Below are 15,394 nucleotides of genomic sequence, written 5' to 3' on the forward strand. Positions count from 1 at the left end.
AGGGATGCATCATAGAGTCGTAAACATGGTACGCACTTGTCTCGGAGTAAAAATTTGGAGCCTGTAATTTCAGTTTGGTATAATGCAGAAAAGGCAATAATGGCTTGATGAATAGAAAAATATCTCTGGAGTAAAACAAGCCATATAGTATGGTCGTGTGCCTTTAAAAACAGAAAATAACAGAAGGAAAAAGAGTCATGGGTGGAACAAAGTATTTTGAAGTTCCGTACCTTCTCTCTTATATATTATGATAGAGAGGGTCCTATGTCAGAACGGGTCAGGGGGGTAATCTAAGGTATTTTTGTCACTCTGTATGATTTTTTTTCCCCTTTTGATTATTGTTTTTTTCTTCTTTCTTCTCAACATCAAGCTTGCATCGAGCACCTGTGTACCATGACTGTACTAAAAGTAATATTACCATTGTGCTGAGATGATCATTCAATATCTCACTATAAACTATAAAATAAAAATGTGCATTTCCTACCTGACACATTTTTTCTAAATATATGTAGAAAGATAAAACAACTACACAACTGAAGTAAATTAATTTTAATTTTACAATTGCAACTTAACAGTAGTTTATTTACATACAGAACAAGATAAATCTCTCTAAAAATATTATGAAATGGAACAATAGACTTTAAAAGTAATATAATGTTTATACAAGTTGCTTCATTAGACAAAGAGTTATGGATTGTGTCTGAAGAGAATAATGTGGCAGCACTGTATTTTTATAACAGTAATTGGAAAATATGAAGATTATAACAAAAGCCATATTCAACATTATTAGTTTAGTAATTCCAAAACCAGTCTACTATTTGATTTTATCTTGCAAATGAATAAACTTCTTACTAATAACAGTAGACTGTGATAGCATGAAGGTATATGAAATGATAACAAGAGAGAGATAGAAAGATAAACAAACAAAAATCACAACCTCAGCAAAAATGTGCAAAGCACAGCCTCTCCTCAGTGTAAAGAGAATCCCCCTATGTTACAGACCAAAATGTTATTTGTTATTTAGAGCACAAGAACACTTGAATTTCTGTATATAAAAATATTGGCTTTTGATGTCAGAGAATGGTTGTCAAATCAGTAACAAATACAAATATAACAGCTGAGAAGTAAACACTTCTGACTCTTTTGTCAAATATGAAAAAAATAGTTTTTATTTTGTCTTCATTCATACTGGACATATGTATTTTCATATCACATGAGGTAACATAATTATTTTTCGTATAAGGTAACATAATAGGTGGCGTAAATTGACTCACTTTGTCGTTTTATTTGAAGTGTCCTATTCTAAACAAAATATTACTGGTCAGTACTTGCCATTTATACAAAACTGCCTTCTCAAACTCAAAACCTTATAGACAAACTTTTGCATCAATCACTTGCCATCTTTGTCATTAGTAATCTATCATCAGCGAGCTGATGTAATACAGTTACAAACTAGAAATCAGATGCTCGCATGAACCAAGTCTTAGTGTATATGGTGTAGGAACAAAACCATGCTGGTATTAAAACAGAGGCATGAACAAACAGGTTAGAAATCCTCTCTTGTCAACAGACTAATGGTTCCAAATGATGTCCACTTTCTCTAAATATTCAAAAAATTTCATTCTCTCAAACCTTATGTAATACGTAAGAATATTTTCTCATGTTTTATTCCTAATATCTGCTTAAAGATTTGACAGTAATGCTTTCATTCCCACCATGAAAGGCTGTCTCCATTTTCCCTTACCTTATTTTTGCAGTCTGTTTCATTTTTTGCAATGATTATCTCAATGTGTTATATCAATTATAATAAAAATAAAACATTAACACGATATCAAAATGGTGTAATTTTAAAGTTAATAATAAAATTGATGAAATGTGTATAAAGCAGACACTTGATACTTAAAAACATCAAATACCACCATGATGTCCCATATCTTGATCTGTGATGATCTGCAACATAATAGATTACACGCCCTCTGAAAAGAAAAGTAAAATGAAGAATTACTATTTTTCATCTTTTTGAAATGTATTCAAGGAAACAAAGTTATGCACAATACTATATTTCATGATACTTAAGAACTATAGTTATTTGAAAATGAGAAATTGTATAAAAAACAATTTGTCATAGGCAACAAAGGATTGAATGTTCACATACATAGGCAATGCCTAATTTCTACAATTTTTATTTTCTACTTCATAACCTGAAAAGGGAGAGAGAGAGAGAGAGAGACAGAGAGAGAGAGAGAGAACTTTATCAGAATGCTACCTCTAGGTGTTGCAGCATTTTGTATTCTATACAATCTTGTCTTCTTCTTCTTCCTTGATACCCCGAAACAGTGCAACAGCAAATAGAACAGCAATGATCTGAAGAAAAAAAATGAGATTACATAGATCCATAGCTGCCAACCTTCCAGGCTCACAATTAGTGAAAATAGGGATAAAAAGTCGTGAATTTGGACATGAATTAGTGAAAAATACCATGATAATAACTCCATCCACTCTGACCATCAATACTACACTATATCAACATTGCAATATAAAACTAAAACACTACATATATGCAGAAATATATCTGCATTTCTATTTATTATGGTATTCATAAACTTCACTTGTTCTTGTGGTTATTTATCAAGACATGATACCATGGCAGACTTGAACTTCCTCAACTGCTTAATCGTAAATTTGTTTTCGACTTTTTGCCTGCTGGTTGATCTTGGTGACTAAAATTGCTGACAAATTTTCTGCAGCTAAGGAGGCCCTAAAGTCTGTCTTATTTTTCCTCACTTGAGAAAACTCTCTTTCGCTGTCACTGCTGCTGTGAGGAATGCACAGGAGCTGCAGCACTTTTGGTTCTTCCACAGGAAAATTTGGAAGCGATTTTCGAGTCTGGGAACATGTCGGTACAAATGTTTAGCATGTTCTCCAGCTGATAAAGGTTGATTGTGTTCAACAAGAAAACTCACAAATAATGCTTCAGTGTTGGTAGCTTGCAGGTCCTCCGCCAATGGCTTAAAATATTCCAGAGCTGAAATCTGCGAATTCTTAATTTTCCCAACTTCTACGTGTTTTTTGCAACTAATCTGCTTCCTCACATCGTCTGTGACCATGCCCAATACTACACTTTGTGGCACACTGTGCAAAAAGCATTATGTATATCAATGTTTAATGACAGAATGCATGGTCAATTTTTGATATATTCCAAATTAAACTTCACTTTTTTTTTTCTTTTTGAGGTACCAGACAGATGCCCCCCACCACTTAGCCCCCCCCCAAAAAGGTGTTTTATGTGTAAGTGTTACCCCCACAGATATGTTTGTTTGTTTTATTTTAAGATAGAATTTAGATCAAAAATTTATTTAGATTAAATTTTTGACGGTTTTTTTATAAAAAAAAATCCCTAGTGTTATCTATAGGGTTGTTCTTCCGAGTGGGTTTCTATCACCTAACTCGAAATCCCTTCCCTAGATTCAAAGTAGACCTTGGCTAAAGGTAGTCTATATCCCGTGTGTGCTATAGGACACACGGTACTAATTATATGGAAGAACTGTGAACCAGTCTAGAAATGGGTGAACAAATAACAGTATTTACAGGTTTGGTGGTCCATAATTGGTTAATAATGAAAGTTAAAATTTAGTAAAAATATCTTTTGAGAGCTTATCCTATCTGTAATTTAAAAAAAATATAGACAAAATTCTATTGATGCAATTTTAGTATTTTTACAGGCTTGACTTAGGAGTACTCAATAATGAAAGTAGCACCCGATTCATTTGGTGCAGAATCAATAACATGTTTCATGCACATGTAGATTAAACAAATGCCACAGGTCATATGGTGTTCTCCACAATGAAGCTTGCACCAAGGATAGTTGTGCATGGCGACGATGTCTTATGATCTGCATCCAGAAATTTTAAGTTATTGAATTTTGAATATGATGGTGTTTCCATATTTACTATGGGAGTTGAATTAGTACCATGACTCCTATATGAGCATATGCTATATTGTATGTGTGCTATATATACAGTTTTCGTGTAGGGATATCCAGTTATTGTCAAATCGTCCCCAGTTGTCTTGCAATCCAGATGATAACTGGATCAAAACTTTACTTTTATATTAATTCATTTTAATTTTGAATTTCGGAGAAGTAATGGTGTAATACTGGTTTGATTGGAGAAAAAAAAATTTCCCTATTGTTTCATGTGAGTGTTAATCTGTGTTGTTCTTCGCATAATTGATTTATTGATTGAGGTTGGCTGTGCTCGAGTTGGGGTCCACACATTCTTTCTTTATTCATTTGTATTTCTCTCAACTTGAGTTAGGCCGCCTCTAATTATTTATTAGATTATTGCCAAAGTTCCAAAAGGGTTTAATTTTCCCACACAAACTTCACTTTTTGAGCAATACATTTCTTTTCCCTTGGTGGTGAAGACATTTTCAAGATCTTACATGCGATGCTGAATGGTAACTCAAATCGGTGTTGGTGACGCATGCGCGGAGCAAAATTCCGGTTAGGGCCCAGTTTCTCTCAAAAGCATTTGTAAAGCTACTCTTATACATATAGATTAAAATAGGATAAAATGCTTGCTACCGGGCCAACTGTACTAATCGGCTGTAGCTCTACTAATATTGCGACCAGCAGTACCAGACCATTTTGGCAACTGCGAATATCATGACTAGTGCTTAATGGGAAATCGGTTATTTTATTAAAGATTTAAAATAATTGAGAATTGGAGAATTTGTGAATTTTTAGCTTGTGGCGTGAATTCGTGAATCACTGAAAACGTCATGAAATTCATGCCAAATTTTGAGGGTTGGCAGATATGTACATCTAGTGAGTGAATATTCAAGATAACTAATTTTCAATCAACTCTGATGCATTCAAGAGTACTGAAGTTGCTGGTATTAGTGCTTGCCTGCATATATATATATATATATATATATATATATATATATATATATATATATATATATATATATATATATATATGACTTTTAAAGTGTTTGCATAAAAATTTGATATACCAATTGAATTGGTATATCAGTTTGTGATCTGCCCATAGTGTAAATTGAGAGAGAAATATAATTTGGGTTTGATGGAAACCTTGAAACTGAACTTGCAAGAACCCAGTTCATCATAATGGTATGTCCACTTTCCTTGGGATTTAGCTACAGTGGTAATAATATCAATGATACAAAGGTGCAATAGTCTGTCATCACTATATGGTAAATTTCTTCGTTACAAAACAAACATATTTAATGCTTGTTTATTGTTGTTTCTTTCATACTTTTTCTTCAACTTTAAAAAAAATTCTAAAAACCGACTATTTTAAAATATGAAAATGTCAGAAGGCCACCAACCACCTTTCTCTGTGTTGGTTGGTCAGGCAGCAGACTAAATGACCAACAGAGAAACAATAGGATTCACAGTAACAAAAATGACCTCATGGTAATTCTCCGTTAACCCACAAACCTAATCTCTCTGTCTCCAATAATAATGAAATGATTAACCTTCTGTCCTGTTATTTGATGGTAAAAAAGGAATTAAGTTATATATATATATATATATATATATATTGACAATATTACTGTCGAAGATTGTGCAAAATAATTAAAGATGTAAAAAAAAAAATATGAAAGACAAACAGAAGAAAAGAGTTTCCATTAAAAATAATTTTGTAGGGAATATCAGTGTATGTTAAGAAAAATAAATAGTTGGAGATCCAGTAGAGTTGTTCTTCATTGATTTACTGAGGGTAATACTCAGGGGAAAATACTTTCTTTTAAAGGAAAACTAAATATACCTCAGTTTTTATCAATTTAACTGCCCCTACCCTCTCCACCCATTTTTTTTCTTTCAACCAAACAATTTCTTATAGAAATTGAAAAATGTATAAAGTTACAGAACATTATTAAATTTTTCTTTCCATGAAAGTCATAAAGCATACCAGAATGTTAAAAAAAGAGTGTATTACGACTATAATTTTACAACTCTAAGCTCTTAATACAAGTAATAGAAAAGTGTGTGAAACAACAAGCTTTGTAAAATTCAACAAATAATTTATTTCCCTAGAATACAAAAGTGAAAATGTAAAAAAAAACCAAAACATCGTTATTCTGTATAAATTACATTTATTTTCAAAATGTCTAACATCTAAAAGTTAGAATCCATGATTTCAACTGGTTTCAACATTACCAACGCGGTACACGAAAACATTCTTGTATTACATCACAGCTTTTTGCTTTGTCTTGTTCCCTGAGTAGTGTATAAGAGGATTTTGCGAAAAAAGGAGTCTACAAAGCAGGGAACCAGACTTACTGTTGATACACTACCAAACAAGATTCCTTTTTATAAAAAAAATGCAATATTTTGTGACGCAAACATCTACGTCGAAACTTAATTTTTTAACTGTTCAATTAGTAAAATACTGCTGCCATGATTTCAATGCAAGTAACAATGAATCTTTTTATCATCCCTGAGGATATCTCTACCTGCGAATTCAGGAATTCTCTGAAACTTGTTTTCCCCACCATGGTCCGTATTTGCGAAACAAAGTTCTTTATTTTATGAAGTACTAATTTTTGCTTGGTTGTCTTGCTATCTTTAATCAGTTATGATCGAGTAGTTTAATTTAAGGCAGTTTATTTAGATTAGGTACACAATAATATTTATAAATGTTTGATTGATCAAATGAAATTAATTACCTGACATACAACTGGGGCTGCTGGTTCTTAAGCAAGTAGGATTTGTATGCCTTTTAACTTTTTTGTTTATTCCACCTCCTTCATTTGATTCAAAAGATGTAATTAACGTGATAATAGAAAAGGAGGCCTGCTTTTTATTTAGTGCAAGAATGCAACAAATGCTTCAGCTGAAGTTCGATATCAAAACATGATTGGTACTTACTTAGGTTCTCCGAGAAACACTCACGGACATAGATGTTATGGTAGATTGACATATTTTACTTTTAATAACAAGAGGATACATTGCATTTATGATGATTACACTGAAAATGAACTAAAAAATAGAACTAGAACACAAATCTCAATTGATAAAAAAGTTTATATCAGTGTTTCCCTTTACGCATGTTTGTGCGGCAGGGATGCATGCTGGAGAAAATTGACGCACGTTTTGTTGTGATGCCTTTTTTGATACAAAGTATTTGCATAATGCAATGAGGATTTATATAATAGCCAATGCTTTGGATAAGGGATGGCATCATGTATACTTCGAGCACAGGCACTGACTAGTTCCTTGATTCGTATGCTCCCTGCGTTGCACTCTACTATTCGTGTAGCGGACTGCAATGCAGTGAGCATACAAAACAGGGAACCAGACTAGCACAGGCAATGTTATGACGGAGTAAATTCCCCATATCTCATGAGTTCTCACATGTTTTTCATCAAGCTCAGTAAGATGTCAGCCAGATGTTTAACCTCGATGCTTGTTGCACTAGTAAGTGATCTCCAGATTAAAACAGCGTGCATTAAGAATCATTAGCAAAGAAAATGAAAGAAGCAGAACACAAAAGAGTAACTATGGATCTAACTTTAATGAAAAATGGAGAAAAAAATTCCCTTGACTGGAATACAGCACATCCATTATAATTACCGGTGTGACTTCTTCTAATCAAGTGATCGCGAAGACTGCAAAGGTGAATCATCCTTTTGTGACAGGGTTTAAGAAATTTAAAAAATGCCCTCGCTCCCCACAAGATATCTGGAGAACACATTATCACCTAAGATATTCTTTCACAACAAAGAAATCAGTAAACTTGCTGAGACAAATGAGTTATATGGATCACAAAGTCAAGGGGTCAATGCAGATTTTGTTGGTTTTTAACTTTGCTACAATAAAAGAAAGATCTTAAACTTCAATTGTAACTTACTAGAAAGAAAATGAATTATTAGCCTCTTTGATTTCTGGATAAATGTGTTCTAGGACGAAGTACAATGAAACTTATGATATTACACATTTTATGACAGGCAGTAAATTAACTGCCATTTGGTTAAAAAGATTTATTTGGCTTTTGTATTGGCTTATATGTCATGTGTTGGTCTATAATACTGCTACAAAAAGATGTATGACTTTAAAAGAAAAATGAACTAATAAAATTATTCTTTAAATGGACAATGCATTTGTTTGTTAATTGTGCATGTTGGTTTATTTGTATGTTTATTGAGAAAGATAGTACATGTACATGTATGTTGTACAAGTTGCAATATCCTAATTCAAGCTGAAAAGTGACCACCACATTTTTTATTTGACCCCCAGTAATGACACCAAAGTTTTTTTTAACCCCCAATTTTACTCCCCTGGGGGATACACTGTTATTTAATTGGTATTTATTTCTTAAAGTACTGCCTCCTAGTATTAGGCGTAAGTGACATTTTCACTGATCAAAATTTCCTTGAAGATTGTTAATATGGTTTACTAAGAATGTCGTTTGGAAACAAAATGTAAATTTTGTGACTTCCTTTTAAGTTGATATTTCCTAATGCTGATTAAAATTTCCACGCCCTATCAGCCGTTTTCGACGATAAAATGAGCGATATATCCAAGTTTCTACAATGAATTTTGATCGTGATTTTCTTCAAGTTCAACAAATAGGGATTAATTTTATTTTGTATTTTCTGGTTTTAAAAATTGGATCCACACCTGACCCCGCATTATACGGGGATTTACGAGTTATGAGGGTGCAAGTTACCAAGGGAGTTGTGTACAATACAAGAATTTCATCCTTTTAAATTTCATTATAATTTTAAGTCTTTCCAAAAATGTTTTCTTTTGATGAGCACTCTGTATATCCAGTGAATAAATAATTTGAACAAATCCCTGCTCAGATGAACTTTCTCGATTTTAAAGCAGGAATAAATAATTTTTCCAGTAACTAGATTATTCAGTTCTCCAACTGACCTCAGGTCACAATTTGGATTTTCTATTAAAAAAACCTATTAACCAATGGAAAATTTCATTCCACATAATTACAAGATAAAATGACCACTCAGGTGGCCTAGTGGTTAGAGGTTCCACCTCAGATGTGGGTTCAAACCCTGGCCGAGTCATTCAAAATACATAAAAATGGTACTAACAGCTGCCTCACATGGTGCTTACCATCAAGCGGTTAGCGTTAGGACTGGTCGGCCTGTGTCAGGATGTGAATGGGTGGGACATGCTACAAGTCTGTGGCAATATGCCCCAGTGCTAGACATCACTATAAACAGCCACACTGCAGACATGGTAGGGATAACATTAACATCTGAAGGATACATGTCAGCAAAGGACCAAAAATGGTTTAGATTCATTAGTTGTGTCAATGAAGTTTGAAGAAATTGTGTCAGCAAAGAACCACAAAAAGAACTTTTAGATTCATTAGTTGTGCTATAAGTTGTGTTGTTCAGATTGTTCTTAGCTAACACAAAATCCCGTACCAAATTTTCCACATGGATTAGATATGGAATACATAGGTACTTTTACAGAAATATCCATATGGATATTTTTATTCTATAGCTGAACCACTATTATGGATTTCAGTGTATCCATATGGAAATGTTATGGATTCCGTACATACTCCATATTGAAAATCCCACAAAATATGCAAATTAGTCCATGAGATCTGTAAATCTGTAAGTTGTCCATATGGAATAAAATTAAAATTCCATATGGAATTCGGCAATAATCCATAAGGAATATCTGATTAACCTAAAACATGGTCTGTAACACACTCTCTAGTACCGTATATACTTGCGTAATAAGCCGAATAGTTTATTAAAAAACAAAGGCCTGGATAAAGGGGGGGGGGGTCGGCTTATCTGTGGGCCAATGTCTGAACTTTACAAATTTTAGTTTTTTTTGTTGACTAATGTAATGGTTTTAAATCTTGAGACACGAAGCAATAATTTTGTCCGTATCCTAAGACATGGGTGTGTAAAAAAACATTAACTTTCGGTGACCCGACAATTATTAAACTGTTACACATTACTATGATTGATTTTGTTATTATTTTGCATGTTAATTGAAGGTAAATACAGACTTCATAATTCGCGGGCCGGTTGAGTTTACCAGGGAGACCATGCTGAGCTATAATGAACAGTACTTTCACGGTGCAAAGCGTGCATAGTGTCACTTAAATCCTTACTTATTCCCAAACATACTAAATGTAGATTTTGCTTTATTCATTGTTTCGACCAAATTGCATTCTTCCAGCTAACATTTTAGCTGTTTCATTTACGTTGAATTATGCGCTCACGAGTTACTCATTTTCAATGATATAAGCGCAATCCTACAATCTGAGGTAATATTTTTAAAAAGGTATGCATGTTTAATTGTACAAGGCACGTAACCATCATAATTTACATGTTCACGAAGAGTGGTAATAATAAAGGCTAAAATTCTCATCTAGTTCAACTAAGATCATCATCAATCAATTTTAGTTTTGTGTTTTAGCTGAACAAACATCATAACTTTCCACACAGTGGAAAGCTTAATGTTTCGGCATCTCCTATGTTGACAGTCAGCACATTTCTTAAGTTTTGTGACAGAAATTCAGGCCAGTTAATCATTAAAAACCTGAAACTGGCTTGTGATAACAGGGAATTTTGACTGGTAACTGTACAAGTACATTGATGTGTAGTTGCCTTTTTTCCTTAACATTAGCATCATTACCGTAGTTTTGTAAAACAGGGGCAAAGGCATACCAAAATAACCAGCCTCATGGTACCGTACATGTGGCAACTATTTTACCCTCTTTGTATATCCGACCATATTCCCTTATTGTAAACTTGTAAAGCATTTAGTAATAATTATTATAAAACATGCATTCTGAATTAGTTTTTTGAAGACACATTTTGCTGTGTGGTATTCCTTCTTTTATAATTTTAATGAAGGTAATTATCATTGGTATATACAGTATAAAAAGGCCAGGTGTTCACTCGTTTAAGTTTCTTTCATGGGAATGGCGCTATAGGATATGAAGTTATAGCATTCGTAGTGATCATTCATGAGAATGAAATTAATTGTGGACGATTTTATTGTTGTGGTTTACTATTTTGTTTTGGTTTATTTTTTTATTTTTTAATTATTGTAGAGGGAAAACAAAATCATTAATTTACGTGAATAATGTTTAAACTTAACATTCTATTTAGTGAAGAAGTGAATTCTTTATAAAAAAGTAATTTTTGTTTGTCACAACACTTATTCACAGGTGATACAACAGAATATGTTGGACTTGTCTTGTTTAGAAGAAATGAAAATCGAAGACATAATGCAATAATCGGGAGTTCTCAGCAAAAATCAGAAGATATGTAATCGGGAGGTAGGCGTGGAGCGACCCCAAAAATCTGGAGTTTTTTTTCCACAGGCATAAAAGTTGACAGGTATGGTGCATGGTCGCTTATATCAAAGCAAACTACAACTCAGCTTTTACGGTATTAGCATCGAACCTTATTGTTTTTGTTCGTTGTGTTGTCATACTGGGATTACATTTTAATGAGTTAGGTATTTACAATTTCAAAGCAAAGTAAAAATATAATTACTGGTGCACTGATATATAATTTCCAATGCAATAATGCATAATCAAACAATAATCGAGTCAAAATTTATAGGTAGTGTTACAGCAACTCACGAATGCTAAATTCTTGTCATTGTTCGATCAAATTATACACAAATCTAAATTAGGCAGAAACAATAAGAAAACATAAAGTTAAATAAATTACTTTTCAAACAAGTTTATACCATTTCTTTTTAATAATCATGCATGCTAACCTCAAGATAAATATACATGTAATTTTTTAAAAATATAACTTTGCCTAAATAAATGCATTTAGAACTTACTTGTGCATCTTGAGATGTCTCAGAGTTGTAGGTTGGCTTATACGCGGGTCATGCACTTTTTAGTGTTTATACCTGTTCAGTTTGGGGGGTCGGCTTATACACGAATGGGCTTATACGCAAGTATATATGGTAATTATATCAGTGTACCTGTGCATACATTCTTTCCAATATCTTAAACTGTGAGCTTCAGAGCTACAGCCTGGATACAAATATTGATTTCCTTGATCTTTAAGATAGATGCATGAATGTGGTATATTAAATAATATCAGGTAATCATGGATACGAGCATATTCAGATTCATCTCTCTAAATATGGATTTCTTATTTAAAGACATGGCATAAAATATATGCATGGCATGTGACAATAACCTTTTGACTAAAATTATGCAAGTCGCAAAACAGTTAAGATGTTAACTTTTATGGTGTTTGATAATACTACTTTTCTGGATTAAAAAACTCCCAAGATATTATAAATAAGTAATGCTGAGATGACTGCATTTGACCTTAACTTTGCAGATGGGATCTAAATAGTTGCGCAAGACACACCATCCATAATACATTATTACTACCCGAGCAAGTTTTGAGTTACAACCCAACCAAAATAAGAAACTTAACCATTAAAACTGGATTACAAAGGTGTGTTATTTAACGTGACCTTAGCTCATGATGCGTGAATACAAGAAGTTTCATTTCATTATTAATGGTGGATTAGTGCAGCTGTCTGAATATTTGTAAAGATTCTATTTGTGCTATTTATAAAACTAAAAAACCATATCATCACTTTGCAAATCTTAAAGTTTTACTTCAGTTATTTGTGCAAGCCCATATGTCAAGATGGCCGCTACCGCTTAACTGGCTTGAAGCAGCTGTTCCATTTTTTATTGCTGTTTTCATGATATTTGTGCTTGTTGCCTGTTTTCGTCTACATTATTGTGTTCATTATGTATTGGCTGTTCAATTTGTATGTGTTTCTTTATCTCCTTCTTTTGGAAATGGGAACAATTAGACTTTTTCTCAGCTGTATTGCTCCACTGTTTTTGAACAAACCGTCATCACGTGATACTCGCCAGTCAACCCGTTTATGCTATGACGGACCCTCATTAATTGCTTTAAATGATCACTCCTTGGCTCTCCACACTACACTGTGCTCGAGACTAAACGAACTGGGACTACATTCATCATTACCTAAATGTAAACAGAAGCAAGAAAAAAAAATGTTGTTTCAAAGCTGGCCGGAATAGAACAGGAAGAATTCCAGTTATCTCCCTTATTTCGGCTCAACAATTTAAAAAGAATTTGACCGTTAATTTAGATAATCTAATTCAAATCCCTATTATTTCATCAACCTTTGTGTCAACAATCCAAGAGATACCTTTGCGTATTGCGTTATTCAATGCCCAGTGAGTAGGACCACCGGAAAAGCGCACAGAAATAGTTAATTTTATCAATGACCAGAATATTGACAACTTTCTTCCGACAGAAACATGACTAAAAACATCAGGCGATGAGCCCAAGTGTGCGGATCTAACACCCACTGGTTACTCCATCAAGTCGTTCCCCTGTAACTCTCGCGGAGGTGGAATTGCTGTCATCACAAAGAACTCCATGATCAAATGTCTTAACCACACCACAACATTCAATTTCGACCACACATCATTTGAACTAGTCCAAACCACACTCATACTAGAGCAAAGGTCAGTCCATTTTTTCTGCCTATACCGCCCTCCTATTAGTAGAAAAAACAAGCTGGCTGAATCTCTTTTTAGAGCAGTTTCCAAATCTCCTGGAGTATGGAAATTTGATGGGTGGCAACCTGATTATTCTTGGAGATTTCAACTTTCACTTTGACCATCCCAGAAACCCAAACACATCAAAGCTCATAGATTCCATTAATGTTTTCAACCTCAAACAGTCAGTTAACCAACCCACCCATAAACATGGTCACATTTTAGAATGGATTCTTCAAAGACCTGATGATAACATTCTACGGTCCTCCCTGGTATCCCATGACCTTGCATCAGATCACCTCTGCATTATATGCCATCTTGACGTATCAGTCCCTAACCCTCCACCTTTATCTGCTACTAAGAGAAACCTCCGTATGATAAATAGAACCAAACTAATGCACCACATCCAAGCAAACCTAACAACTTGCTTACCTCCTACTGCAGAACAACTCGATAACTGCCTGTGTTCATTGCTCGACAAACATGCCTCAGCTACCAAGTGCACAGTATGAATTCAAAAGTGTTCTCCATGGTATAGCAGTGTTAGGGACCAGCTTCGCACTGCTGAAAGAGACTGCCATAAAGCTGAAAGGCTTTGGCTTTCCACCAGACTCACTATTCATAAGCAGATCTATGAAGCCGCTAAGAAGAATGTCACAAATATAGTCCATGCAGCAAAATCAGCCCACTACACTACTAAGATCATGGAAAGTTCCAGCTGCAAAGAGCTCTTCAAGATTACTAAAAAGCTAATGTCAAGGAAATCTACACCACCTCCAACTACCTTCCCTCCAGTCAACCTTCTGGACATGTTTGCAAATTTCTTCCATGACAAAGTACAAACCATTAGAGGTAAGCTTGACACCACAATTTCAACTGACTCCTCGTCACCATACAGTTGGGATACAGAATTTGAGCGGCAACCATTAGCAACATTTGAACCTGTCTCTATGGATTTTGTACGTACAATCCTGATGAAGAGTACACTAAAGTAATGTGAACTTGATCCAATTCCAACATCACTGCTGCTTGAGTGCTTAGATCTCGTATTACCTTCACTAACTGATTTTATTAATACCTCTCTCTCATCAAGTGAATTCCCATCATTTTTCAAAACTGCCATTGTAAAGCCTCTGCTGAAGAAACCAACACTAGACCATAACGATTTAAAGAACTACCGCCCAGTTTCTAATCTCCCATTCATATCAAAAATCTTAGAAAAGGTTGTTCTATCCCAGCTTGTATCTCATCTGAATTCAAACAGTCTTTTTAGTAATGTACAATATGCATATCGCCCTTGCCACAGTACTGAAACTACTCTTCTAAAAGTAGTTAATGACATTCTCTCCGCATTGGATAGCAGAAAGATTACAGTCCTCACCCTCCTTGATTTGTCTGCAGCATTTGACACAATAGACCATGATATATTACTTCACTGTCTCCAGCATGTATTTGGCATTCATGATACAGCCTTACTGTGGTTCAAGTCCTACTTGGTCAACAGGATACAAATTGTGTCTGCAAATGGAAAACACTCCAGTCCAGTTAATCTATGCTGTGGTGTTCCACAGGGGTCTGTTCTTGGACCTGTTCTCTTCATTCTATGCACTCAGCCGCTCTCAAGTGTCATAGATCATCATCCAGTGTCTCACCAATTATATGCTGATGACACCCAAATATACAAATCTAGCCACCAACTGAAGTTGATGCTACCATCCAAGGTGTAGAGAGGTGCATTTCTGAGGTGAAATCATGGATGACATGTAACAAGCTGCAGAAGAATGATGATAAAACAGGCCATTCTGATAAAACACAAAGACTTTCTCATTCACATCTTTTAC

At 34.3% G+C, this 15,394-nt stretch overlaps 1 protein-coding gene across 3 annotated transcripts in view; it reads right to left on the reverse strand.

The window, feature by feature from the left end:
- Positions 1-534: 534 nt before the first annotated feature.
- The window catches only part of LOC149773756 (tetraspanin-9-like), a 100,041-nt gene continuing 85,181 nt past the window's right edge, over positions 535-15,394 (reverse strand). For all 3 annotated transcript variants that reach the window (XM_089946061.1, XM_089946062.1, XM_089946063.1), the window contains exons 8-9: positions 2,267-2,364; positions 535-1,976 (exon numbers count right to left, since the gene is read on the reverse strand). In XM_089946061.1, the coding sequence (XP_089802187.1) occupies positions 2,293-2,364 (72 nt within the window). In that variant the 3' untranslated portion in view covers positions 535-1,976; positions 2,267-2,292. The remainder of the gene's footprint in view (positions 1,977-2,266; positions 2,365-15,394) is intronic.

The sequence above is a fragment of the Sinohyriopsis cumingii genome, unplaced genomic scaffold (genome assembly GCF_028554795.1).
Source record: "Sinohyriopsis cumingii isolate HCF-2022 unplaced genomic scaffold, ASM2855479v2 utg000615l, whole genome shotgun sequence".
NCBI lineage: Eukaryota > Metazoa > Mollusca > Bivalvia > Unionida > Unionidae > Sinohyriopsis > Sinohyriopsis cumingii.